The 26,743-nt window shown below is 53.1% G+C and overlaps 1 protein-coding gene across 10 annotated transcripts in view; it reads left to right on the forward strand.

Annotated features, from left to right (window-relative positions):
- MYH14 (myosin heavy chain 14) overlaps positions 1 to 26,743 on the forward strand; it is an 88,304-nt gene that overhangs the window by 6,184 nt on the left and 55,377 nt on the right. The window contains exons 1-11 of one of the 10 annotated variants that reach the window (XM_043436855.1): positions 3,065 to 3,081; positions 6,385 to 6,606; positions 10,091 to 10,501; positions 15,378 to 15,534; positions 17,077 to 17,104; positions 17,233 to 17,335; positions 18,041 to 18,064; positions 19,922 to 20,014; positions 20,404 to 20,467; positions 23,733 to 23,831; positions 24,772 to 24,912. In XM_043436855.1, coding sequence (XP_043292790.1) covers positions 10,094 to 10,501; positions 15,378 to 15,534; positions 17,077 to 17,104; positions 17,233 to 17,335; positions 18,041 to 18,064; positions 19,922 to 20,014; positions 20,404 to 20,467; positions 23,733 to 23,831; positions 24,772 to 24,912 — 1,117 coding nt within the window. In that variant the 5' untranslated portion in view covers positions 3,065 to 3,081; positions 6,385 to 6,606; positions 10,091 to 10,093. Of the gene's footprint in view, positions 1 to 2,997; positions 3,082 to 4,920; positions 4,975 to 6,384; positions 6,607 to 7,060; positions 7,181 to 7,650; positions 7,671 to 10,090; positions 10,502 to 15,377; positions 15,535 to 17,076; positions 17,105 to 17,232; positions 17,336 to 18,040; positions 18,065 to 19,921; positions 20,015 to 20,403; positions 20,468 to 23,732; positions 23,832 to 24,771; positions 24,913 to 26,743 lie in introns of those variants that run through there. The other 9 variants (XM_043436853.1, XM_043436854.1, XM_043436847.1 and 6 more) reach the window with 9 other exon arrangements.

The following is a 26,743-nucleotide window of genomic DNA, read 5'->3' on the forward strand; positions in this document are numbered from 1 at the left end:
GGAGAGGGAGGAAGCTGTGAGTAGAGAGGGGTCAAAGCAGGCCAGGTGGGGTAGGACCTTGCTTTAACTTTGAGACTGGAGCCAGGGGTGGACGCTGAGCAGAGGAGGGACAAGATCTAACTTAGGTGTGAACAGGTTCCCTCCGCCTGCCATGTAGGAGTAGATCGATGTGAGCTCTCTAAGGGCTGGAACTACATCTTTGTTCCTTCCATCTCCTTGGCTCCTGGAACAAGGGTCTGCAAACTATGACCCACAGGCTAAATCCTTGCGGTTCCTATTTGTATAAATAAAGTTTTATTGAAACAAACCCACACCCACTTGTTCACATATGGTGGCTTTCCTGCTAAGTAGAGTAGTTACAGCAGAGACCATCTGGCTCTCAAACCTGAAAATATTTACTGTTTGGCCTTTTACAGAAAAACTGTGCTGACCCCTGGTCTGGAACAAGGCCTGGTACATAGTAGGCACTCAGTAAACATTGGTTGTCGCATAACTGAGCCGGTCTCTCATCTGTGACCCACACAAGGCTGCCAGCTTGCTCTTGTCTCAGAGCCAGTTCCAGTCACATGCGGGAGAACAACAGCCCAGGGACCAAAAATAAAATACTGGAACCATTCACATCTCTGCCACGGAGGAATTGCTCGGGCAGGAATATAGTCAGGACACACAGAGAAACTTCGCATACTCTTTGCCCTTTTATTTTTCTTTGTTAAGACTGGGGGCTCCTTTACCCCTGCCAGGCATGGAAACTGCTCCCCCTATTTCTTTCTAACTTAAAAAAATCCCCCAAACCCTCTTCCATAGAGAAGCCCCCCCCCGGACCCCTGACTTTCCTGTCTCCTCTCCTGTCAACTCCAAAGTTTTGTTTTTGTACATGACTTAGGTCCCAGCTGGTTTTTTTTTTCCCCATGCTTCCGCTGCCCATTACTCAGATTCTGCATAATGAGGCAGTTATGAGTTAAGAATAATGGGCTGTGCCAGCTGGCATGAATCCCTCTGGGAACTGAGAAAGCTCCCACACTCCTATTTCCTTTTCTTCTTACACACATTGATCACAGTATTCTATCTGTCCTCACTTTCTGAGTTCCTTCTTTACTGCAGTTTGTCCTGCACCCTCAGGATCCACAGAGAAATTAGAGCCAGTCCCTGAGAGCTGGGAACTCACAGTTTAATGGAGACAGTCCCAGTGCCGGGAGTGAAGAGATGGATGCGTGGTGGGATGCATCCATCCATCATCTGTGGTGGGGATGACTTGACCGTCAAGGGAATGAGTTTGAAGTTTTATTCTGAGGACCCTCTCTTTCAGACGTGGATGGAGGCCAGATGGAGGGCTTTGAGGGAGCAGGGTGCCTCCTTCTGACTTGGTGTATATTCTGGTGATCTCACATAGGTATCCACACCCCAGATGCTGGGGCCAGATTGCTTGTGTTCAAATCCAGAGGCTCAAATCCAGAGACTTTGTAACTGTGTGGTCTTGGGTAGGTTTCCCTCAGTGTCCTCACTGTAAAATGGGTATGACTAGTACCTACCACTTAGAGTTATTGGGAGGATCGTGGGATTAATACATACAAAGAGCTTAGAACTGTGCCTGGCACACAATTGTTGTTTAGTCGCTAAGTCGTGTCCCATACTTTTGTGACCCCATGAACTATATATAGCCCACCAGACTCCTCTCTCCATGGGCTCCTCTGTCCATGGGATTTCCCAGGCAAGAATGCTGGAGTGGGTTTCCATTTCCTTCTCCAGGAGATCTTCCCAAGTCATGAATCAAACCCGCATCTCCTACATTGCAGGCGGATTCTTTACCGCTAAGCCACCAGGGAAGCCCACCCGGCAGAGTCGGCACTCAGTAAACATCAGCAACTATTAAAAGTGCTTAGTAACAGGCATCCTATTATCATTTAGTGATGTCATCAATTACCCTATAGATTGAGCAGAAAGAATGACATCTCCAGTTTAGACCCTGGGTGGGAATGATGACATCACCAGTTACCAGGTAGAAAATGGTTAGAATGTACACGCCAGAGGTTTCATTCCCACTTGAATTTCTGTTGTGTCCCAGTCCACACTCTTCTCTGGGGCACATGGGATTATCACCTATTTGCGCCTCAGTTTTCTATTAATCAAATGCAGATAATGAAAGCACCAATCTCATAGGATTGTTGAGAGAATCCAATGAGTTAGATGCACACAAAGGCCACAATGTCCAGCACACAGTTGGCACGCAATAGACAGCAGCTCCCATTAGCCTCATGGCAAGAGGACTCCATGGTGGACACGCTGGCTAGGGTAACAGGTGCTCTCCTCTCTGTCTGGGAGTCTTGGCTAAGAGCACAGGCTCAGGGGTCTGAACTACCACAGTCTGAGACCAGATCTACCTTCAAGAGCAGACAGGAGACCCTGGACACGTTGCAGGCCTGAAAGTGGAGATAATGACAGTGCCAGCTCACAGTACTGGCACGAGGAGGCATCAACATGATGATGGTCATGCTCCCAGCACACAGTTAGCCTTCATACACGTGAACTGTATAATCACTGAGGATGTCCTTGGAAAGGTCCTCCCCTCCGTGGAACCATTTGCCCATCTGCAAAGAAATGGGCAGTGACCATGGCAATCTCAAAGCTTCTTGCCTATAAGGACTCACCTTTGCTCTGGCTGAGTGTAGGTGTTGGGAGTTGAATGCCGTCACCGGTGTCTGCCCTCATCCCAGCACCAGCTCTTTCCTTCTGTTCCTTCACGCCCCATCTCTTACCTGTCAACTTTCCCCTTTCTCTGACTTTTTTCCCTTGTTCTTTCTCTTTCTCTCTTGGTTCTCTCCTGCATGCTATCAGAAGACTGTTTGTAGAGCAATAAATAATGATAGTAATAATAATTTGTTTATTTAATCTTTCCTCCATGCTAGGACAGCTCTTTGCACATATTAACTCATTTAATTCACACAAGGACTTGTTACTGTTGGTTCAACAAACACTTACGGAGTTCCTCTTGTGTGCCAGGGCCTGAGAATCCAGCTCAGAGCAAAAGAAAGATCCTCACCTTCGTGGGACTCACGTTCTAGTGGGGAGATAGAAGATAAAAAGGTAAACAAACATCTCTTCTAGTGCTATGAGGGAAAAAATCCAAGGAAGTCAAAGGAAGAAAGTGAAATGTTTTCTACAGGATGGTTGGAAAAGGCCTTCTGGAGGAGGTGTATGCTTCCCTGGTGGCTCAGATGGTAAAGAATTCTCCTGCAATGCAGGAGACCCGGGTTCCATCCCTGGGGCGGGAAGATCCCTTGAAGAAAGGAATGGCAACCCACTCCAGTATTCTTGCTTGGAGAATCCCATGGACAGAGGAACCTGGTGGGTTACAGTCCATGGGGTCGCAAAGAGTTGGACACGACTGAGGGACTATCACACTTTTCTGGAGGAGGTGACACTGGATCTGACCTGATGATGTGAGGTGGGGCAGCCATGCAAGATCTGTGGGAAGAAAGTGCCAGTGCAAAGGCCCTGAGGCAGAACCATGCCTGGGGAGTGTTTGAGGAGTTGAGGAACAGCTGGAAAGCCTGTATCCCTGGAGCTGAATGAAGGGGAGTTGCTTTCACACAGGGCCCCCTGGGACCACATCATGCAGGGTCTTGTGGGCCACAGTGAGGACTTTGGCTTTTACTCTGACAAGGAGCCATGAAAGGTTCTGAGCAGAGGAGGGGTGCAGTCTGGACAAAGTTTGACAGGATCCCATTGGCAATAGGCTGTGGGGGGAGGGGATGGGGAAGGTGGGGGCAGAGAGATCATCCTCTCCATTTGACATAGAAAATAAACAGAACCTCAAAAAACGGCCAGCAACCGGCTCAAGCCCCCACAGCTGTTGAGCAGTGGAGACAGGTTGGCAGGCTGGCTGGGACTTGAGTGCAGTGTAGTCCACCCTCCCCTCCCTCTCCTCAAGCCTAGCTGCTCACCCCTCCTGAAGTCTCAGTCAGTGTACGCCTGTAAAATCAGGACACAGCTCAGAGACCATGGTACACGGCTCACCAGCAACATGCTAGCTCCAGACGTGGACACCACCTCAGAGTTCAGAGGAGCCTTCACTTTGTGGCCTTGGGAAAGTGCCTACCTCTCTCCCGAGCCTCTGTTTTCCCATCTATCACTTGGGAAGCATTAACCAACGTCTGGGTGTAGCCTGGTGGTTAAGAGCGCAAGTTCTGGCGTCAGATTTGGCAGGATCTGAGTCCTCGGTCTGCCACTTGCCAGCTCTATAACTTCCAGCAATTAGACATCCTCTTTCTAAGCTTCGGTTTACCTCATCTGGAAGATGAAGATCTTAACAGCACTAATTCCAAGGGGGTAGTTGTAAGGATTAAATGAGATCATGCGGGTAAAGCGCTTAGCACAGCTCCTGGCACACATCAGGCACTCAATAAATGATCATTATTATCATTACTGACAGTAATGCCCACACCTCTGGGTGGGTGAGAACCTGGAGAGTGCCTGGTGGTACGCGGTCGTCGTTTGACAAAAGTGAATTCTCTCGCCCTTCTCTCATGCCTGCCGGCTCCCGGGGGACCCAGGCATTCCGGCCTCCGGCCGCCCCCCCCCACGCCGACCCTTACAAAGGCCCTCATTCATGACTGGTGCACAAAGCGGCTCATTCACCCGGGTCCCTTGGGCTTCCCGCCCCTGGCCGCCCCTTGTGCCTCGCCATTGGTCGGACCCCCTGCCTGTCAGGCTTCGGGTCTTGCCTGCGACCGTGCCGCCTAGCTCCACGCTCCGGAGCCGTTCTTTTCCCACGGCTGGCACACTCCGGCAACTTCTGATTGGCCCCGCCCGCCAGCCGCTCCTCTTGATTGGCGGGTGCGCACCCTGTGGGCGAGTCCATAGCTTGTCGCAGCGGGCGCCGATTGGCCCCTGTTGCGCTTGTGTGGGCGGGGCTTTCTTGGCTGGCCCGCCCCTCCTTCTCCCCAGGCCGAAGCCTCGGGACGGCCCTGGAAGCCGGTGAGTGCCCGGGGCCCGCTGCCCGCTTGAGGCGGCGGGGAGTGGAACTGGGTCCCGGGAGGCTGCAGCTCCGGGGTTGCGGTCGGGGCTCCGGAGGCCGACGCGAGCTGCGGGGGAGGGGCGGTGACGTGGAAACTCACCTTGCGCTCAGCCGGACGGCAGCGGGGGGCCAGGGGACGGGGTGGCGCTGGGCGTCTCCAATCGCCCCCACAACTCGAGTTCCTCCTCTAGGAGAGGCCGGGTCGGGGTCCTCGCTGGAGGCCCCAGGCCTGTTTCGCAGATGGGGAAACTGAGGCTCGCTTTTGGGACATTGGACGCTTTAATACTGAGTCATTGCCTTCAGTCCCCCGCCCTCGATGACTGTGTCTCTGTCTTCACGTGTAAAACTCGCGGACCGGAGACAGGGATCATCGTGACTGGCAGAGCTGAGGGGTGGGGAAAGACATCTTTGAGCCCCCGCGATGTACTTGGGCACTTTTATTTTTATAACTAAATAATTAACTTTAGATTATATTAACTCGAGATGGGTTGTATTGCACCCATTTAACAGGGAAAGAAAAACAGGCTGCACAGAGGTGGTGACTGCAGGGCGACAGGGCTGAGAACAACACTTTGAAGACCTACTGTGTGCTGGGTTCCTTAACCTTTTTAATCCAACACTAGTCCGCTAAGGAAGGCTGTAGTTCCTAAGAAGTAGATGGGGAAGGAGGTTGAGAGTTACCACCTAGGAAGAGGAAATTGACATCTTTGAGGACCTACTACGGGTTCCACCCAAATCTCCTCTTTAGAAAATGGTATGGGCTTGTACCCCAGCCCTCCTTCTTACTGGCTGTGTGACCTTGAGCCGGTTACTTCCTTCACCTCTCCATGCCTCAGTTTCTCCAGAGAAATGGAGATACTGATTGTCCTTATCTCACTGGTTTTTGAGATCATTCTATGAGTTTGGTCAGCTGTTCTAAAAGCAGGAAAACCCTCGGCCCATAGTAGGTGCGCTTAGTTACCATTATTTAGTCCTCGATTCAGAGAACTGAAGCTCCAGAGTCTAGAAAAGCATGTTCTCGTCTTCTTCGGTACTTCTCTATCTCCCTGTGGATTGTACCGCCCCCCGTTTCCAGGGTTGAGGAAACTAAAGTTCTGCGTTATTAAATGATGTCTCCTTGCATTGCTTGTTTAAACGCTGGGCTGGGCACTTTCTCCCATATGGGTTTATTAATTTCATTGGCCTCCATTCGCGAAGAGGAAAGCCAAAGCCCAGGAAGCTTGAGCGGGATTCGAACCCCTGGTGTCCTCAGCCTTCTCCGCTGCGGGCCCTTGACCTTTGCTCGCCCAAAGGAGGAGGGGCCCTGGCGCCGCCGCCGCCGCCCACCTGGCAACAGGCTCATCCCCGCCTCTCCCCATCCCCCTGTCTAGGGCAACTCCTGGATCCGCCCCCTTCCCCAGCCGGGCAGGTGCTAGGTGACATCAGAGCCGGGCTCCCTCCCGGTGACGCGACGTGGCCCCGCCCCGCGCTGGACCGCCGAGGTAGCCGCACCTGGGAGCTCTGAAGAGGCCGGGGGATTCCTGGGCCCCCTCCCCAGCTTCCCGCTTCCTGTACCAGCCGGCGCCCCCCAGGTAGCCCGGAGGGTCCGCGGGGTGAGGCACTTGGGTCTTAGGGAGATGGGGGTTGGGCGCTGGGATTCCGGGATCTGAGGAGGGAGTCGGGGGCCAGGAACCCCAGGTCTGGTTAAGGACGGCTCTGGGAGGCTGGGCTCGTGGGTCTCCAGGGAGGAAGGCGCTGGGAACTGGACTCCCCTGAGAGCTGGAATGTGTGCATCTTGAGGGAAGAGGGGGCTGGGAGCCTGGACTTCTGGGTCTGAGGGAGGAGGGGTTGGATGCCCAGATTTCTGAGTCTGGGGGCAGAGAGTACCCTTGGATCCTAGCACTAGAGTGAGGTCAGAGGGCTGGATGCCAAGGGCCCCAACCCCTGCCTCAGGGGCGGATCCCTGGCTCCTTCTCCTTTCCAGCCAGCAGTCCCTGCCCCTCCCAGGCAGGTGCTTTCACCTGCACTGGTGACAGAAATGAGTCCTGGCAGAGGTGTTCCTGCTGGTTAAGGAGGGTGGGGCTGCCAGAGGGCCAGGCCACCCCATCAGAGCTGTTATCAGCCCTCAGAAGCTGGTCCCAGGCGTCTTCATCTCTAGCCTCTTCGCCTCTAGCTGGCTGCAGTGAGGTGAGGGGGCTGGAATTCACAGGTCCAAAGGAGGAGAGGCCTGAGCGTTCCTGGAAATATAGTCCGCTGGGGGCCCAGACTCCTGGGTCTGGAGGAGGAGGGGCTGGGGGCCCAGATTCCTGAGTCTGGAGGAGGAGGGGCTGGGAGCCTGGACTCCTGGGTCTAAGGGAGGATGGACCGGGGACTCAGACTCTTGGCTCTAGTGAGGGGAAGCACAGGGTTGGGTGATTGCAAAAACTCCCAAACCCTTCCTGGTCAAAGGCCGTGAGCTGGAGAGGAAGTGGGTGGGGTGAGGGTGAGGGTAAAGTCCCAGGGATGGGACTTGGCTCTGAAAGGATGAGGGCCACTCAGGAGGCCTGGAGTCAGTCTGGGCGACCTGGGGCCTGGGAAGTGGAGAGAGATATGGCATTGGATGGCGGGAGACGCCCGCTATTTGAATGCAGGGGCCTGGGGTTCGAGGCCAGAGAGCAGCAGGACCAAATGTCATAGGGTGAGGGTGGAGGCCTGGGACCACTGGTGGTGGGGAGAGGGCCTGGGGGTAAGAGGGGCGTGTGGCCTGGAGCTGAGTGTCCAGGTAAGGGAAAGACAAGAACCTGATGAGGCCAGATCCGGAGATGTCCGAGAGGAGCTGGGTGTTTGGAGGGACTTCTCCAGAGATATGTTGAGGTGGGGCTGGGGGGCCTGGAGGGCAGAGGCAGAAGCACCAAGGTGCGGCAGACGGAGCACTGGGGGGTCCTGTGACTGGCGCGTGGGCAGCGATGTGGCCGTTTGAGGCCATGGGAGACAACAGAGTCCGGCTTCTTCAGGAGCAGGGCACAGTGAGGGACAGGGGGCACGGTTTTCCTCACGGGTGCTTAAACTGCTCTGGAATTGCCAAGCCCTGTTCCTGCTGGTCTGCAGCCCCTTTAAGGGCGGGAAGGGGTCTAGCACAGGCTGGCTCAGATCTGAAAGCTCATCTTGGCTTGTGACTGTTTGAGATGTGTCTGAGACCAGATTGACCCCAGACCAGGTGCTCCTCGAAGCAGGGCCTGACTCATCTCTGGATCCCCAGACATTCTGGGCAGAGCTCAGGACTTAAGAAAACTTCAGGGAATGTTGAGTGAATGCAGAAGTTAATGAATGGGGCCAGCCCATGATAAAGAGAAGGATTTGAGGTTGCAGGGAAGAAAGCCACTGCTAACGAAGTGATGAAATTCAGGTCTGTTCTGGGGTAGCCCAGAGGTGGTGAGAGAACCTGGGTTACAGAAATCAGGTTGACACCCTCCTGATCAACCTATGAGGTCAAGTTCCTCAGCGTGACCCAGTCTGACCCTCTTTGTCCCTAATCTTTCCTTACCTACCACCCTTCCTCCCTGGGTTACCTGGCTCCAGCCACACTGGCCTCTCACAATGAGGGCCACAGACATAGAGGCACATGCCTGCCCCAGGGCCTTTGCATGAGCTATTTTCCCAGCCTGGAATGCTGTTTTGTCTGACATTCCCATGGCCTGCTCCCTTCATCTCCCTCAGGTCTTTATTCAGATGCCACATCAGAGAGGCTTTCCTTGGCCACCCCAATTAAAACTTCAATGCCCCTCAACCGTAACAGTCCCTGTTCTCTGCTTCATTTTCCCCCTTGGCATGTATCATCATTTAACATACTGTATAATTTACTTATTTATCTTTGAATCTGTCTCCTGGGATTAGAGCAGCACTAACTCACAGAAACACAATGCAAGCCAAATGTGTAATTTAAAATTTTCTAGCCACATTAAAAATAAAGAAATAAAAAGGAACAAGTGACGTAAGCGCTAATGATGTATTTTTTTAATGCAATATGTTACCAAATGTAAGAAACACGAGTGAGCTTTTTGTTGTGCTGTTTTTGAAATCGGGTATGTGTCTTAACACTCAGAACCCACCTCAGCATGGATTCTCCACTTCAACTCTCCAGTAGCCGCACATGGCCGTGGCTCCTATGATAGCCAGATCAGGGCTAGAATGTAAACACCTTAGGAAGGCAGGAATCTTTTTCTGGCTTATTCTTTGCTATATGACTGACACCTTGAACAGAATTATTTTTAGAAAAGAATTTTTTTTAGAAAATTTATTTTATTGAAATATAGTTGATTTACAATGTTGTGTTAATTTCTTCTGTGTAGAAAAGTGATTCAATTATACATATATATTCTTTTCCATTATGGTTTATCACTCTATATTGAATAGAGTTCCCTGGACTGTACTGTAGGACCTTGTTGTTTATCCATTCTATCTATAATAGTTGGCATCTGCTAATCCCAAACTTCCGATCCTTGCCTCCCTCATCCCCCACCCCTTGGCCTCCACAAGTGTATTCTCTGTCTGTGAGTCTGTTTCTCTTTTCCTAGATAAGTATATTTGTTACATATTTTAGATTCCATATATAAGTTATATCATATAGTATTTGTCTTTCTCTGTCTGACAATTCATTTAATACGATAATCCCTGGGTCCATCCATGTTGCTGCAAATAGCATTGCTTCATTCTATTTTTTGAATGGCTGAGTAGCATTCCATTGTATATATGTACCACATCTTTATTCATTCATCTGTCAATGGACATTCAGGTTGTTATTCAAGAATTACTGAATTGGGAATTCGCTGGCGGTTTAGTGGTTAGGACCCCCAGCTTTCAGTGCCAGTGACCCCTGTTCAGTCCCTGGTAGGGGAATCAAGATCCCGGAAGCCTCCTGGTCCAGCCACACACACGCGAATTATTGAATGAATGAATGGATAGAGAGGTGGATGGTGGAATGGGTGAAAAAGGTCTGTGAACCTCTTTTGCAGAAGTGTAAATTGAGGTCTGGTGGAGAAGGCAGTGGCGACTGTCTGGGGGATTTGGGGTGGGGATGGAACACCTCCGTGACCCTGGTCCTCTGCTCTCTCCCTGCAGACCATGGCAGCAGTGACCGTGTCGGTGCCCGGTCGGAAGGCGCCCCCCAGGCCGGGCCCGGTGCCCGAGGCCGCGCAGCCGTTCCTGTTCGCACCGCGCGGGCCGGGCGTGGGCAGCGGGCCCGGGGGCTCGGCCGCGTCCCCGCAGGTGGAGTGGACGGCACGGCGCCTGGTCTGGGTGCCGTCGGAGCTGCACGGCTTCGAGGCGGCGGCGCTGCGGCACGAGGGCGACGAGGAGGCCGAGGTGGAGCTGGCGGAGAGCGGCCGGCGGCTGCGGCTGCCCCGCGACCAGATCCAGCGCATGAACCCGCCCAAGTTCAGCAAGGCTGAGGACATGGCCGAGCTGACCTGCCTCAACGAGGCCTCGGTGCTGCACAACCTCCGCGAGCGCTACTACTCCGGCCTCATCTACGTGAGTGGTCTCCTTCCCCAGGAGGGCCTTGCCCGGGCTGGGGGTGCTGCGGGGGCTGGGTGTCAGCACCCCAGCTGGAACCGACCTGAGGCTGCTTCTAATTCTCCCCTCAGGTCGGGTGACGATGCCCACCCTTAGTTGCCGAATGATAAATTATTGGATTACCAGGACTGCGTCAGACCCCACTGCAGGTGTCTCATAGTATTATACAGTAGATGGTCCTTACTGGGCTTCCTTCCCCTGTGGCTCAGTGGTAAAGAATCCTCCTGCAATGCAGAAGCCCCAGAAGAAGCAGGTTCGATCCCTGGCTGGGGAAGTTCCCCTGGAGAAGGAAATGGCAACCCACTCCAGTATTCTTGCCTGGGAAACCCTGTGGACAGGGGAGCCCGGCAGGCTACAGTCCCTGCGGTCCGGGAGAGTCGGACTTGACTGAAGCAACTGAGTGAGCAAGCAAGGCACTCTCAATATATTGTTTCAATACACTTGCACAATTATAAAGCACTTTGTCCCCAGGTTACAGATAAAGAAACTGAGGCACAGAAAAGTCAAATTCCTTGACCAAGGTCACTCAGTTGGGCTTGGTAGTCTGGCTCCAGGCTCCACCACTTTGCTATTAGGGCCTTTTAGGATTTAGACAGGACTGGTCATAGTGAGATTGACTGTGGCCTAGTCACTGTTAACCTTTTAATGTCTCACACTGTTTAATCTTAACAGCAAGCAGGTGGAGTAGGGCTGTGGTTCTTAGCTCTGCCTTCTTGTTACAGTCAGCTGTGGAATTTTTACAAAATACCAGCACTGGAGCCTGCCCCACCCCGTTTGAATCAGACTCTCTGGGGGTGTGACGTGAGCACTGGTATTTTTAATAAGCTTCCCGGGTGGTTCTAATGGGCAGCCAGAGTGTCCTTCAGAGCAAACAGGATTAGAGATGTTGACAAGGAATGTCGACAGTAATAATGAGAAATAATGATCATGGGTGGCTAGCAAATATTTATCGAGTACTTACGATGTGCCAAGCACTGTTCTAAGTGCTGCCTGTGGGTTATCAGCTCACTTCTGGGCTGGGGACTTGTCCTTATCGCCTGATGTTTTGAGAATGTTAAGTGACTTGGGTCCTAGGTCACATGGACGTGAAGGATTTGAACCCAGGCAGCTGGCCCCAGAGTCACACTCTGAATATCAGCTTAGAGGGCTGGAGTCTCACTGCCTTGCTCATTGAAACTGGCCCCTCAAGAAAAGCCACAGAATATCTTGCTAAGACCATAAAAGGAAAAGTGCTGGTTTTATATGTTTTAAAAACCACAAAACTTTCATGAAAGTAATAAAAGAATATGTCACTAAATGATGAGATGTATCAAAAAAATAAAAATAAATAAGCTGACCTCAGTATCCACCACATTAAGGGTCACAAGCACAAGATGAGGGTATTTTTATGATTTCTGACTCCTGTTTGGGAGAGAGACTGAGGCTGTGAGAGGGACCAGTGGCTGGCTCAGGGCCCCTCAGCTTTTGGTGGCAGGGGTGGGATTTGACTGCAGGATTGTCTGGCCCTGCACTGCGGTGACACGTTCTGCAGCCTGTGTTAGGCCCTTAGGATTCCTCGCTTGCCTTTGTGAGTCATGGGAGCTCTGTGAGCCTCTGTCTGGGCCACTGCCCTGGACCTCGTCAAAGTCAGGGGATCAGAGAGGCACCCCAAACCGAGCCACCCCTTTCCTGTTAATACAAACTCTGAACCCTCACAGCAACGTTGTAGGGTATCTCCTATCATCCCCATTCTGTCGGTGGGGACACTGAGCCTCAGAGAGGGGCCTAGACTTAGGCCACGCCCCACCAGCTACCAACCAGCTTAACTGGGATTTGAACCCAGGCTGTCTGACTCCAGACCCCCCATTCTATGCACCATAGTGGGAAGATTGTTGGGAAAGTTCAGGGGTGAAAATGGTGAGGCCTGAGTGAAGGCTGTGGTCTGAGAGTCAGAGAATTGGGGCCTGACAAATGAAAGTGAGATGGAAGTTTCTGGAAGCCCAGACAGGAAACAAATTGGGCCTTAACAACAATCATTAGCACTCAGGGAGGGCCTGCTTTCTCCATGAGGTGCTGGAGATACTAAACGTCATTTCAGGATGATCTGGTTGACCCCTGCTCCACATGCGGCTATGAGGTAGGGCTTATCACCTCCTTTGCCCACGGCTTGGAGAGGAAAAGACATTGGCCCAGGAGTAGTTAACAGCTAACGTATTAGGCATGCCAAGGGGCTTCGCTGCTTGTCTAGTGGTTAAGACTCCATGCTTCCACTGCAGCGGGTGCGGGTTTGAGCCCTGGCCAGGGAACTAAGATCCTGCATGCTTCGAGATACGACATAATTGAGTAACTAAATAAATAAGCACACTCAGGGCTCCAGGGCCCACGCTTAGCTCGGTACTTGCAACATGAACTTGTGGGTAGCTCCCCGAAGCCCTGTATAGAAGCACTGTTCCCATCTCCGTGTGATCAAAAGGGGACCCGGAAAAGTTAAGGTATGTGCTCAAGCCTCCCAGCTAGAAGATTTGGATTCAAGCTCCACCCGGCTTGTCCTCAGGCCATGCTTAGTAAATACTAACTGGCCAAAGGGAATGACAGTTCTTCCCAGTGGAAAGGGAGAGGGAGGTGTCCGGGATTCCAGAAACCCAGTTCCTGCCGCTCATAGGCTATTTGGCCTTGTGTGGTCCCTTCCCTGGGATGCCCAGGGCAGAAGGGGACCCCATCTGCTGGATACTGCCCTCTGCTCCGGGAGGCACCTGAAGATGCTTGGCGTCGTGTCACTCTCAGAATCCTTCCGAGCTCCATTTCTCCAGAGCTGGAAACTCAGGCTCGGAGCGGGCAAACATCTGGAGTCAAGTCACACAGGCTGGAAACGTGGGGTGACGGAGCACCTGAGTCTGAGTGAACTCTCAGCTCCCAGGTGGGCTGGGAACCTGAGAGTCTCGGTGCCATGACAGGAGCGTCTTTTACTGCCCGCCCTGCCTCGGGCTGTCTGGTTTTTATTCATTATCTTCCTTAATCCCCACCGCCTCTGTAATGAGGTGGGGAGGGTTTCTCAGGGAGGAAACCGAGACTGAGGCGAGAGTCGCTGGGCTGAGGTGGGGCGGTGGCATCGGGGAGTTGGACCTGGTGGGTCCGCCTGCAGAGTCCTGCTCCAGGCCCTTCCCGCCAGGTTTCTGCAGCTGTGCGCCGGCCACTCAGGTGCCCCCGGCCTTCTCTAGGCGCACCGGCCTCAGCCCTTTGCCCCCTGGCCCTGGCAGCCAGCTCAGGTTCCCTCTAGGGTGTCACGCTAGTGACAAGGTATGGCTGGCAGGAGGGGGCTGGGACGGGGATGGGGGTGCAGGGGGTGGGCTCCTCCGCCAGCCAGAAGTGGGGGCCGGGGCGCCAGCAGCCATGAGATACCCTCCCTGGGAATGTGGTCCGGCCGCCCCGCCCTTTGAGAGCTCCGGGGAGCTGCTGGCAGGGCGGGCAGACACCCAGCAAACCGGTTGTTCTGCTCTGGGCTGGCCACCCGCCCTCCCATCCTTAAAAACTTGGCACCGGGCAGCCTGTGGTGGCCACACCCTCACTCTACTTGAGAAGCTCAAGTTGTCTGGGAGCTTAAAGCAGTTCTGCTATCAATGGACAAGTAAACAGCTGGTCATTTAACTCGCTAAGTAGCTAACTAGCTGCCTAAGTGGCTAGTTGGTTTCATAGTTAACTAGCTGAGACCCTGGGGCTTCCCTGGTGGCTCAGTGGTAAGGAAACTGCCTGCCAGTGCAGGAGACATGGATTCCATCCCTGGGTGGGCAAGATCCCCTGGAGAAGGAAATGGCAACCCACTCCAGTGTTCTGGCCTGGGGAATCTCATGGACAGAGGAGCCTGGTGGGCTACAGTCCATGAGGTTGCAAAGAGTCGGACATGACTGAGCAACTAAACAACAGCTGAGCCCCTAAGCAACTCTCTGGCTGTATTAGCTAGCTTAATCCAGTTAAGTTAGCTAGTTAGCTCTCTGGATTGTGTTAGCTAGGTGGTCAGCTAGTTCTCTAGCCGGTCTAACTGCCTTGACCCGTCCTGTCTCTCGTCGACCTGAGGCTCTGTTAGAGCTGGAACAGTGCTTAAATGATTACCAGGTCCTGAACTCAGGCCCAGCAGGTGTGTGGACAAATTCAGGGCATCCATGAACTTGGATGCAAAAAAAAAAAAATTAAATCTTTATTTTCACGCACCTCAAACCTGAAATTTAGCATGTCCTCCAATAAGAGGGAACCACCAAGACCATCGTGGAGGCAGGTCCTGCGAGTCTGTTATCAATAGAAACCGCAGACATGGTCCCGTCAAGTTTCAGCGGCTGCAGATACAGGAAGCACTCTTCCAGAAATATTCTATGTGTGTTCAAGCAGATTCAGAAAAGTGTTCTTGCAAAGCTCTTACCTTGTTTCCTCTCTGTGATATTGTTTTGGAGATAGTTCTCTGTCTGTAGATGCCAGAAACCTCATAGGAATCCATTGTATGCCCATGCATCCAGATCGTTTCCGGTCCTTCGTTATTTTAAAAGAATGATGCTACAGATGAACTTGCAATTGGTCCTTTCGTGTGTGAGTCCAAGCAGTGACAGGGCTACAAAGCCTCCATTCTCTCCCCTTGTGAATCCTCATTCGTACAGCACCTTTGTGCAGTTTGGAAAGCTTCTTTTCAACCATCAGCCTGAAACCATAACAAACGCTTAAATCTACATTGTCATGTGTGAACGGCAGTCCCTTTGCCGGATGTTGTTGTGCAGTGCACAACCTGCCCAGCTGTACATGGCAACTCTGTCTGCCCCTGGGTCGCAGGCAGGCAGCTAGCTGAGGCCCTCTCTCTTCTTGCCCGCTGCAGACGTACTCCGGCCTTTTCTGTGTGGTCATCAACCCATACAAGCAGCTTCCCATCTATACGGAGGCCATCGTGGAGATGTACCGGGGCAAGAAGCGCCATGAAGTGCCGCCCCACGTGTATGCAGTGACCGAGGGAGCCTACCGAAGCATGCTTCAGGGTGAGTGTGGGGCAGGGGCTGCTGGAGGTGCCTCTTCAATGGGGACTGGGCTGGGGGTCAGGACTAGATGTCAGCTCAAGGATTCCAGACTCTGCAAGGCTTCTTTGTGGGGCAGGAGGGAACACAAATGGAGGGCTGAGTGGGCAAGGTTCTGCCTCCTACCAGACAGGCAGGCCCCTTTTCATCTGCCTCTTTGTTTACCCGTCTCCTCAACAAGTATCATTTGGAAGTTCATTGGTTCCAGGCTTCTACAAAAATTCCTCTTGAAACAGTGACTCTTAAGAGTGTTCATTCATTTAATATTTATGTTACTGACATGATCTACATTGTTATGACTGAATGGCCACCCCTTAGACAATGGGTAGCATGGGTTTGCCATGTACAGCTGGGTAGGTTGTGCACTGCACAAGGATATCCATCAGAGGGATGCCATTTACTCCATGACAATTGATCACTCCAGGCAAAATTCCATGATTCCATGTATTATACATAATATACTCATTATCTATATATTGTAGGTCATCTATTTTAATAAATATTTAAATTAAATTAAATTAAATATTTAAAAACATATTAAACATTTTAAAGTTTGTATCTTTCTATCATATGACATTAATAGTAGGCAGCATATAAGCTGTATTTACAAAGCAGTGGTTCCCAGAGTGTAGTGCTCTCAGCATCACTTGGGAACTTGTTCGAAATGTCATCTCGGCCTTTACTCTTGACCTGCAGAGTCAGAAAGCCTAGGGAGAGGCTCAACAGTTCGATGCTCCATGGGGGCAGGGACCTCGCCAGTTCCCACTTGGTGTCTAACACTTAGTAGGTGGTCTGTGTGGATTTATTGAAGGGATGGCTCAGATGGTAAAGAGTCTGGCTGCAATGAGGGAGACCCAGGTTCGATCCCTGGGTTGGGAAGACCCCCTGGAGGAGGGCATGGCAACCCACGCCAGGATTCTTGCTCGGAGAATCACATGGATAGAGGAGCCTGGCGGGCTGCAGTCCTTGGAGTCACAAAGAGTTGGACACGACTGAGTGACTAACACAGCAACTTGTCAGATCCAGGATGAATGGAGGAGGAGATGGTGGGGACCGAGCTGTGCTCTCTGCCCTCAGGTTGGGCAGATGACCCCCCAGTGGGCCATCAGTCACCGTCACTACCTTCTGTGGCCTGTTTGCTATTAGAGGCTGAGCCTGGGGTCTAGGATCTCACCCTCACATCTTTGAATCTCATCATTCAGCCCAAGGCGGCACATGGTAGGGGCTCAAATTGAAGTTTGTTGAATGAATTACATTCTGTTTGGTTGGAGTTTGTTGTCTTCATTTTACAGGTTAGGACACTGAGGCTCAGGGAGGGGCAGCTGCTTTCCCAGAGTCACACAGCCAAAAGAGGCTGAGTCAGGGTCAGGTATTAGAATCTAGGAGGATCATATGTCAAAAAACCCAGCTTTTCCTTAGCCCTTAGGAAGGATTTTGAAAAGAGGGTGGCCAGCATCTCGCTGGAGAAATCCTCCCAGGTGACCTGTCCCCCTCTGTCCCCTACAGATCGTGAGGACCAGTCCATTCTCTGCACGTGAGTAATCCTGAAGGACTCCCTGGAGGAAGTGGGATCCCGGCTGGGCGTGGCTCTGCTTGGAATGGACGGGGCTTAGCTGGTGACTTGGGCTGACCCTTTTTGCTTACCTTTGTGCCCCCTCTTAGTGGGGAGTCTGGGGCCGGGAAGACAGAAAACACCAAGAAAGTCATCCAGTACCTCGCCCACGTGGCATCATCACCAAAGGGCCGGAAGGAACCTGGTGTCCCGGTAAGTGACCTGCCTTGGGACGTACTCTAGAGCTTGCTACCAGATGCTCCCTCCCTCTCAGGCTCTGCTTCCCCTTGTAACTAACTCCCCGCCTCTCTCATGGAATAACACAGTCGTAGGCCTTCTCCTGGCTCCCCCTGCCCCCCCCCACCCCGAATCCCTACTGTGTGCCTGATATATAGTGCTGGGAGCCGAGGCAGGTTGGACACAAAAATTGCAACAGCCAGTCCTTGGCCTCATTGACACTTGGAACAGTGCCTCTGGCACATAGTAGGAGCTTACATCCCAGAGCACCCACTATGTGTCTGGCCTATTTAGCTTCCTGCAGTGCCCAGGTTTGCTTTGTAAGTGAGCATTTATATATAGCCCTAGTCCTTTGACTTATATTACTGTAACACCCCAGTGAGGTGGATGTGTTTTTTTCCTGCATTAAAGATGGGAAAGCAAAGTCACACCTAGGGTGGGTTGTCGGTTGTCCAAGGCCACATGCCCAGGAAGGGCTAGCCCAGATTCAAACCCCAGGTGATGGGGCCGCCGCCCACTCCCCACCCCCAGGCACCCCGCTCCACAGGGCCAGTTTCCCCAGCCCCTTGTCTCTCCATCCCACCCCCTGCCCCCTCCCTCAACCTCAAGTTCACCTCTGTGTCTGTCCATGTTCCATGTGCCGTGTCCCGGTCCCTGTCTCGTGTCCTGTGACCTCCTCAGGCCTCCGCCAGCGCCGTGTCTTATGTGAGTAGCAGGGAATCACCTCGAGTCCTGCCACCCCTCATACAACCCGGTCACCCCAACCCACAGTCTTCCTGGCAGACAGGTCCCAAGGCACTGACGGTCACCCCTGCCCGGAGGCCACATTGTCACTTTTGATGGTCCTACTATGTGCACAGCAGGCGCCACACTGTCATTTCCTGCAGCCCTACTGTGTGCACACACCCAGGGCCCCCCACTGTTGCTTATGGCAGCCCGACTATGTAGTGAAGGACAGGGAAGCCTAGTGTGCTGCAGTTCATGGGGTTGCAGAGTCAGACACAGCTTAGCGATTGAACAACTGTGTGCACACACCCAGGACCATTTAGTGTGGTCCTACTGTGCATGTGCAGACCCTACCACATCGCTGTGTATATTAGCCCTCCTGTTTCTGTGCAGAGTGGCCGCAGATCCCAATGGGAAACAACCCAGAGCCTATAACTACCCCTTATTGTTGATCTGCTAAATGTATGTAGACAGAGCCCACAGACACCACGCATTCACACAGCCCAGTGACCCACACTGCCATTCATCGTAGGTAGGCCTACTGTGTACACCCAGCTCAGGCTAGTGTCTGAGGGCTCAGAGGGCATTTAAATAAATAGTCGGAATCTTTGAGAACCTGGCTAGGAAGGAGGGGAAGAGGATTGTTGTGTATTGAGCACCTACGGTATTCCTGGCTCTGTCACCGAAGTGGCTGTAGGGAAGCTCAGAATAAAATCTCTAGCCAGGGGGGCCTGCGGAGGGATAAATTGGCAGTAGGTATTAACAGATGCTTACTACCATATATAAAATAAACAACAGGGATTTACTATATAGCACAGGGAACAATTGGACTTCCCTCTTGTCTCAGACAGTAAAGAATCTACCTGCAATGTGGGATATACGGGTTCAATCCCTGGGTTGGGATGATCCCCTGAGGAAATGGCAACCCACTCCAGTATTCTTGCCTGGAGAATTCCATGGACAGAGGAGCCTTGACAGCCTTGACAGTCCACGGGGTCGCAAAGAGTTGGACACAACTGCACAACTAGTACTTTCATAGAAAAAGATAGTCAATATTTTGTAAGTTTTAAGGGAAAAGAATCAGAAAAAAAGTATATATATATCCAAATCACATTGCTGTACACTTGAAACTAACTCAATATTGCAAACGAACTATACTTCAATTTTTAAAAATTGCTGTTTTGAAAAAAAAAAATATCCCCACTCAAGGGTTAGCCTGATTGGGGGAGGACACTACCATTTCTTGAATGTGTACTATGTGTCAGACAGTTTGAAGAAAGTTACATAGATGGTATAGATTTTTCTTTAGTTCCACAAGTGATACATGAGTATGCATTCACTGTAACAACAACAACAAACAAACCAGACAAAATGAAATTCCTCTTTCCTTCTCTCAGTCCTCTTTCGTTGGAGTGGCTTACTCTGTTGACAGTTTGGTGTGTATCCTTGCAGACCTTTCTCTAAATGTCTACAAACATGTATCTATACCTATAGATATGGGAGTCTTGTTCTGTGGTATTGTTTTCTCGGTTCTTTTTTTTTGTTGTTGTTGTTATTAATAGGATCACATTGTAGGTGTTGTCCTGCGACTTGCTTTTTGTTGTTTTGTTTCCGCTGGACAATGGATCTTAGAGAAGTTTCCTCATTCCCTTCACAACAGACTGAATGGCAAGCCCAGATCCGGGAAAGCTGGCACATGCCCAGACAGACACACAAAGGCCCCTCACACACAGACACTCAGCCAGACCCCCCACCCAAGCGGGGCCAGTGCCCACCTACCCCCGCTCCCCGCCCCCGACTCCCGCCACTGACGGGCCATCCCCCGACCCCCTGCAGGGTGAGCTGGAGCGGCAGCTTCTTCAGGCTAACCCGGTCCTGGAGGCCTTTGGCAATGCCAAGACGGTGAAGAATGACAACTCCTCCCGCTTCGTGAGTGCTGGGGGAGGGAGGGGCCTGGGCTCCAGTTAGTGAAACGGGAGCTGGGAGCAAAGGAAGGTGGAGCCGGGGGAGACAGGACGTGTGGGTCCGTGAGGGAGGAGGGACCTGGGGTCCACGGCTCCTGGGCCTGAAGGATGAAGGGGAACTGGGGACCTGGGTCCTAAGGAAAGAAGTCAGAGGCGCGTGGACCTTTAGTTCTCCCCGGGAGGCGCCCCCCACCCCACCCCGGCCCCCGTTGGAACCTCATGATCGGGATGGGGTTCAGATGGAGGGAGATAGTCAAGAGACAGGCTGACTCTGGGAGGGGTGAGTGTGGGTTGGGGGTGCCCCCCCAGGCCCGCGGGACCCTCGGCTAAGCCCTCCACCCGCCTCCCTTGCAGGGCAAATTCATCCGCATCAACTTCGACGTTGCCGGGTACATCGTGGGCGCCAACATCGAGACCTGTATCCTCTCACGGCCCCGAGGGGGCGCCCGGGACGGGGAAGAGCGGCGGCGGCCATAGAGGGCGGCCCTCAGGGTCTCACCGCGTATAGGAAACAGGGGTCCCCGCTCGCCCAGAACCCTGGCTGCCTGCTGCCGACCCTGTGCCTCCGTTTCCCGCTCTGCAGAAGGGGAGGGACACTAGAACCTCAGGAAGGGGCAGGCGCAGCATCTCCACGTTGGGGCAGGACAGCGGGGCCTCCCGTAGCTTTTAAGAGAATGCCCTCCCAGCCTCGCCTCGGGGAGCACAGAGAAACGGTGCAGCCAAAGCGGAAGGCGTGTGGGGGCCGACACCGGCTTCCAGGGCCCTGGCCCCGTGGAGTCACGTGGGACATGCTTAATCCCCAGGCGTTCCAACACACGTGAAAGGCTTTCTACCAGCTACACTCATCAGAGATTCGGCGCCCGGGGTTTTTATTGGGGGCTGGTCACGTAGGCACCGCCTGCCCAGCGCGAACCCAAATTTCAGAATCCGGGAAGGCAAACAGATGTTCAGTAGAAAGCATGTTGGTTTACACAAACAGTTTATGTGCAGGGAGCCCCTGCTGTCGGCCTCCTGAAGTTCAGATTCCCAGACACCAGCCAAAGACGGGCCTTGCAAGCCTGCTGACTCCCCCCAAGCTGTGTCCTACTTTCTCCACCTGTGCCAGGAACGCTCCCTAGAAATTTACAAGATAGAACCCAGAAGGTCCAGGAGTGCAAAGCTTAAGAGAACAAGCGAAGACATCACACCAGCCCGGTGTTCGAATCCCAGCTCTGTAGCTTTGAGGCTGGGGGCCCTTAAGCCCTCTCTGGGCCTCAGTTTCCCCATCGGTAGAAGGGGGCAAATCATAGAACCTACCCTTGAAGGGTCTGAAGGACAGTGTGAGGTACCATTCTTAGTACGGCTCCTGCCACATAAGCACTCAAGAATGAGTCACCTGGGGACTTCCCTGATGGTCCAGGGGTTAGGACTCCCATGTTCCCAGTGCAGGGGTCCCGGCTTCGATCCCTGGTCAGTGGAACTAGATCCTGCATGCTGCAAGTAAGACCCGGTGCAGCCAGTAAATAGATATATAGTTTAAAGTTTATTTTTAAAAAAGGAAGACTGAACTATCTGAGACTTTCCTGGTGGGTGGTCCAGTGGTTAGGACTTGGTGCTTTCACTGCCAAGGGCTTGGGTTCAATCCCTGGTCTGGGAATTAAAATCCCACAAGCCGCTGCAGGGAGGGGCCAAAAGAAAAAAAAAAGAGAGAAAAAAAAAGAATGAGGTATCCTTATTAGAAATGAATGATTAAGTTAGCACTGTCCTTATAGTGTTAATATGTTAATATTGTTGGTTAATAATTATGAATTGCAATGTGGACAATATTAATAACAAATCATATTTCCATCCCCGGGGTGTTAGTTCACTCTCCCATACCTGCCCCCTCTCTTTGTCATCCAGGGAGAGATTGGGAAGCAGTGTGCTGGCAAAGAGTTTTTCCTAAGAGGGCGTGTGTGTGTCTGCTCAGTCGTGTCCGACTCTTTGCGACCCCATGGACTGTAGTCCACCAGGCTTGTCTGTCATTGGCATTTCCCAGGCAAGAATACTGGAGTGGCTTGCCATTTCCTTCTCCAGGGGATCTTCCCAACCCAGGGATCAAACCCAAGTCTCTTGCATCTCCTGCATGGGCAGGCAGATTCATTGCCACCATAGAGGCTTAGGGAGTAAGGAAGCAGGGACCTCGCTGTCAAGACCCTGGCCCCATAGACTCTATTGCTGCCTGGTAACCACTTCCTTGGGGTCAAGGTCTCGTGACCCCTGCAGCCACCAGCTTCTGATCCCCACAGTTCCTATGGCCCATCACCCCACTTCATGGCGCTTCCTGCTCACATAGCTTCTTAAAGCTCAGGGCTCTCTCTGCCCCGCCCCCTCCTCCATCCTCACCCTGATCCTCCATGAACCCCAGGCTCCAGCAGCCTCCTCTGTTCACCTGTGTTTTCCCTGTCAGCTTCTGAATGCTAACTTTCTCCTGTCCACACTCCCCAACCTCTTGAGGCTGCTCCCACTGGGCATGGTTCTCCTGCCTGGCTGTCTCTGCCTCAGGGCCAGTGACCAGACTGTGGACTGATGCTCTCGAGGCTGGTGACACCCCCAAAAGATGGATTGATCCCTTTTACACCAGTATTCCTCATGACCAACATTTCTGGAGGGTTGACCTTGTGCCTGGGGCCACCCTGAGAACTCTCCGTCTGTTAACTCAATGCCTCGTATCTGTAACCCTGTGAGGCAGATGCTATTATTTTTTAAGGCTTTTTTTTTTTAACATCCTTGTTTAATTAGTTACAACACTGCTTCCGTTTTATGTTTTGGTTTTTTGGCTGCAAATGTGGGGTCTTGGTTCCCAGATCAGGGATTGAATCTTCACCCCCTGCCTTGGAAGGCCAAGTCTTAACCACTGGACTGCCATGTCCAACTCTTTGCCACCCCATGGACTGCAGCCCGCCAGGCTCCTCTGTCCATGGGATTTCCCAGGCAAGAATACTGAGTTGCCGCTTTGTCCTCCAGGGGATCTTCCTGACCCAGGAACTGAACCCATGTCTCCTGTGTCTCCTGCATTGGCAGGCAGATTGTTTACCGCTGGGCCACCTGGGAAGTATCATGTGCTTGGTGGCCCATGAGCATAGGACACAGATGGCTACACCAAATATCAATTGTTTTATTTTCCTTTAAGGCATCTTGCCAATTTTTAGTGTCTAAACCAGCCATCTGGCTTTCCCAGAAGGGAGAAGCTGAAAGCCCCAGTATGGGGAAACTGAGGCTGGGAGGGTCATGATGACAGGAGGTTTTTTTTTTTTTGGCTACGCCACATGGCATGTGGGATCTTAGTTCCCTGACCAGGGATCAAACCTGTGTCCTTTGCACTGGAAGTGCAGAGTCTTAACCATTGGACCGCCAGGGAAGTCCTGATAGGAAGCATTCTTATCCATGGTAAGACAAACCAGGTACCTGCCCAGGGGTTGGCTACATGGTGATTCATTTACCCCCACAGCACCTCAGGGACTCATGATGGGTGTTAGCGTCAGGCCCCTTGCACAGGTGAAGAAACTGTGCCCGAGGCTAAAGTGACGCATGTCCACAGTTACTGGTCCAGTTAGCTTGCCCGCCAGGTCTGTGAGCGCCTCTATCGTTCCATGAGAGAGTGGGGGGGTACTCTCCCAAGGGGGTCCCCTCCTCTGCGGCACCTTGACTCGGCCCCCGCCCAGACCTGCTGGAGAAGTCGCGGGCCATCCGCCAGGCTAAGGATGAGTGTAGCTTCCACATCTTCTACCAGCTGCTGGGAGGCGCCGGGGAGCAGCTCAAGGGTCAGTAGTCCTTCGGATCCTGGGGGCTGGGTGCGAGTTGCATGCGGGCCCCCTGGGGAGGAGGACGTGGGGGGCACTAACCTTTGTCAAGCACCTGCTCTATGTCAGGCTCCTGCTGGGTGGCGGCTTCTCTCGCCTCCCGGATCCCTCTGCCTCTCAACTTCACCACCCCTAGACTCTGCTGTCCTTTGGCTCCTGCTGTCTCCTGGGTCTTGCTCACTCCAGCTCCGCGGCGACACAGCTCCTGCCCACCCTATCCTGAACCTCCACGGGGCTCCGCTTCCTCCAGCTGCGTGCTGTGACGAATCCAGCTTTGCCGCTGCGTGGTTCCCGATGATGATCGTGGTTTGCGTGGCTTTTGAGCTCCTGCCTCCCGGCTCCTGCCTGAGACCCCTTCTGCCTCCTGCTCTGCGCCCCTCCAGCCCTCTGAGTGGGGAAATGCACCCCCCTCCCCGAGGCTCTCTCTTCTATGGCGGCCCCGCTGCCCTGAGGCTCCCTGGCGTTCTGGCTCCTTCCACCTTGTAGCTTGGGCCGCCTCCTGATCCCTCAACACCCAGCCTTCTGCTCCCGGTGGCTTCCGGACCCACACACGCTCTGCCGCCCGAGCCCTGCTGTCCCGTGGCTTCTGCTAACTCGGGCGCCCGCAGCCCTGTTGCTTCTGCCGGTGGGCGCCTCTCACCTGCTCTGGGCAGTTCTGCGTCTTGAGAATCACTATGAAAGGAGGGAAGAGGAAAGGTCTGAGATGTGCTAAGTTCCCACTTCATGGCCGGCCCTTCCCACCATACCCGTGAAGAAAGGATCCCGACTCATTTGACAGGAAGAGACTGAGGTTCCTAGTGGGGCAGTGATGCTCGTCCTCGGGTGGCCATTTAGGAAGCCAGGACACGAGTCTGACGCTGCGGCTCATACTTGACCTTGGCCCCTGCCGTTACCCCTACAGCTGACCTGCTCCTGGAGCCCTTCTCCCACTACCGCTTCCTGACCAACGGGCCGTCGTCCTCGCCGGGCCAGGAGCGCGAGCTCTTCCAGGAGACGCTGGAGTCCTTGCGGGTCCTGGGATTCACCCATGAGGAGATCACCTGTGAGTGAGCCCAGACCCTGCCTGGTAAAGGGTGGGGGTGGACTGCACGGGCAAGAGGGGCACCTGGCCGTTTATGACTCGGTTTGAAAACTGAAACAGGGAATGGAGGAGGGAGGGAGCTTTAAATAGGGGATCAGGAAGGACATGGTGAGATGGTGATGTTTGCACGAAGGTCTGGAGAGCTCAGATGTGTATGTTGGTGCTATCAGGGAAGAACGTACTAGGTGGGGGGGGGGACAGTATGTGCAAAGGCCCTGAGGCAGGAAAGGCATGGTGTGTTTGAGGCATTGAAACTTCTCAAGGGACTTCCCTGGTGGTCCAGTGGTTAAGACTCCAGGCTTCCACCGCAGGGGCACAGGTTCGAGCCGTGGTCAGGAAACGAAGATCCTGCATGCTGCTCAGTATGGCTGAAAAAAAAGAAAGATCCTTGTCTAATTCTCTAATGGCCTCAATTAGTCAGTGACCCAGGTGGGTGGGGAGATGAGGCCACAGAGGCAGTTGGGGCGGGGGACTTTGTTCTGAGGGCACTAGGGAGCCATGGGAGGGCTGGGAGCCACAGAGGAGCAGCTCTGGGTTGTGCGGAGGACGGACTGGAGGCCGGAGGAGGCTGAAATGAGGGTACAGGAAAGACCCTGACTGGCCCTGAGTCTGCCCTGGAGCCCTGGGGTGAAATACTCAGCTCATCAGCCCATGTTCTGCTGTTTGCCCCACCTTCCTCACCAAACAGTATGTTCTGAGAGTAGTTTGTTTGCAGTACTGTGCCAGGGCTGCCATCACAGAGTACTATAAACAAGTGCCTGCGTATGTGCTAAGTTGCTCAGTCGTGTCCCACTCTTTGAGACCCCATGGACTGTAGCCCTCCAGACTTCTCTGTCTGTGCGATTCTCCAGGCAAGAATACTGGAGTAGATTGCTATGCCCTCCTCCAGGGGATCTTCCTGACTCAGGAATCCAACCTGGGTCTCTTACATCTCCTGCATTGGCAGGTGGGTTCTTTGCCACTAGCACTGTCTGGGAAGCCCAAATGAGTGCCTTGAACACGTGAAATCAATTATCTCCCAGTTCTGGAGGCGGGAAGTCTGAGATCAGAGTGTCGGCGGGGTTGGTTGGCCCTGGAAGATTCTGCTGTCTTCCTCTCCCCTGGCTTCTGGTGGTTTCCTGGCAATCTTGGCATCCCCTGGCTGGTAGAAGCATCACCTGATCTCTGCCTTCAGCTTCATGGGGCGCGCCTCCCTGCCTGCGTGTCTGTCTGCAATCTCCCCTTTTTATAGGACGCCCGTCATTTTGGATTAGGGGTCACTGCACTCCCTTGTAATCCCGTCTTCACTTAAATAATTGCAGCTGCAATGACCCAATACCCAAATCAGGTCACGTTCTGTGAGGTCCCAGGCGTTAGGACTTTAATATATTTTGGGAGGGAGCAGAGGGACAGGGTTCAACCCGTGACATGTACGTAGAGGGCAAATCTCAGTCTTTTTTGTGGCTGCCTGGCATTTCATTGTTTGGATGAACTGTGCTTCCTTTTTCCAGTCCCGTAGAGAAGGACCCTGATTTCCAGGACTGAGCAGGAGCTGGACTGGGTCTCATTCTCCTCTGGTCTCCGGCGCTGCAGGAGGCCCTGGGAGCTATTGTTGGCTCCAGGGCCAGTGGGGAGGGCTGGAGACCCAGTGCCAGCTTGGCTGTCCACCCAGGCTGCAAACAGGCCGGGCTTCCTCGGGCATATTGACACAGGGTCCCAGGCCTCCTCGCTCGATTTCCCAACCGCAGGTTGCGTAACTGCCCCGCCTGTGTGTCTCCGCTCTCCATCCTGAGCAGCTGACAAATTTCTGGAG

This window comes from Cervus canadensis, chromosome 18, assembly GCF_019320065.1.
Source record: "Cervus canadensis isolate Bull #8, Minnesota chromosome 18, ASM1932006v1, whole genome shotgun sequence".
NCBI lineage: Eukaryota > Metazoa > Chordata > Mammalia > Artiodactyla > Cervidae > Cervus > Cervus canadensis.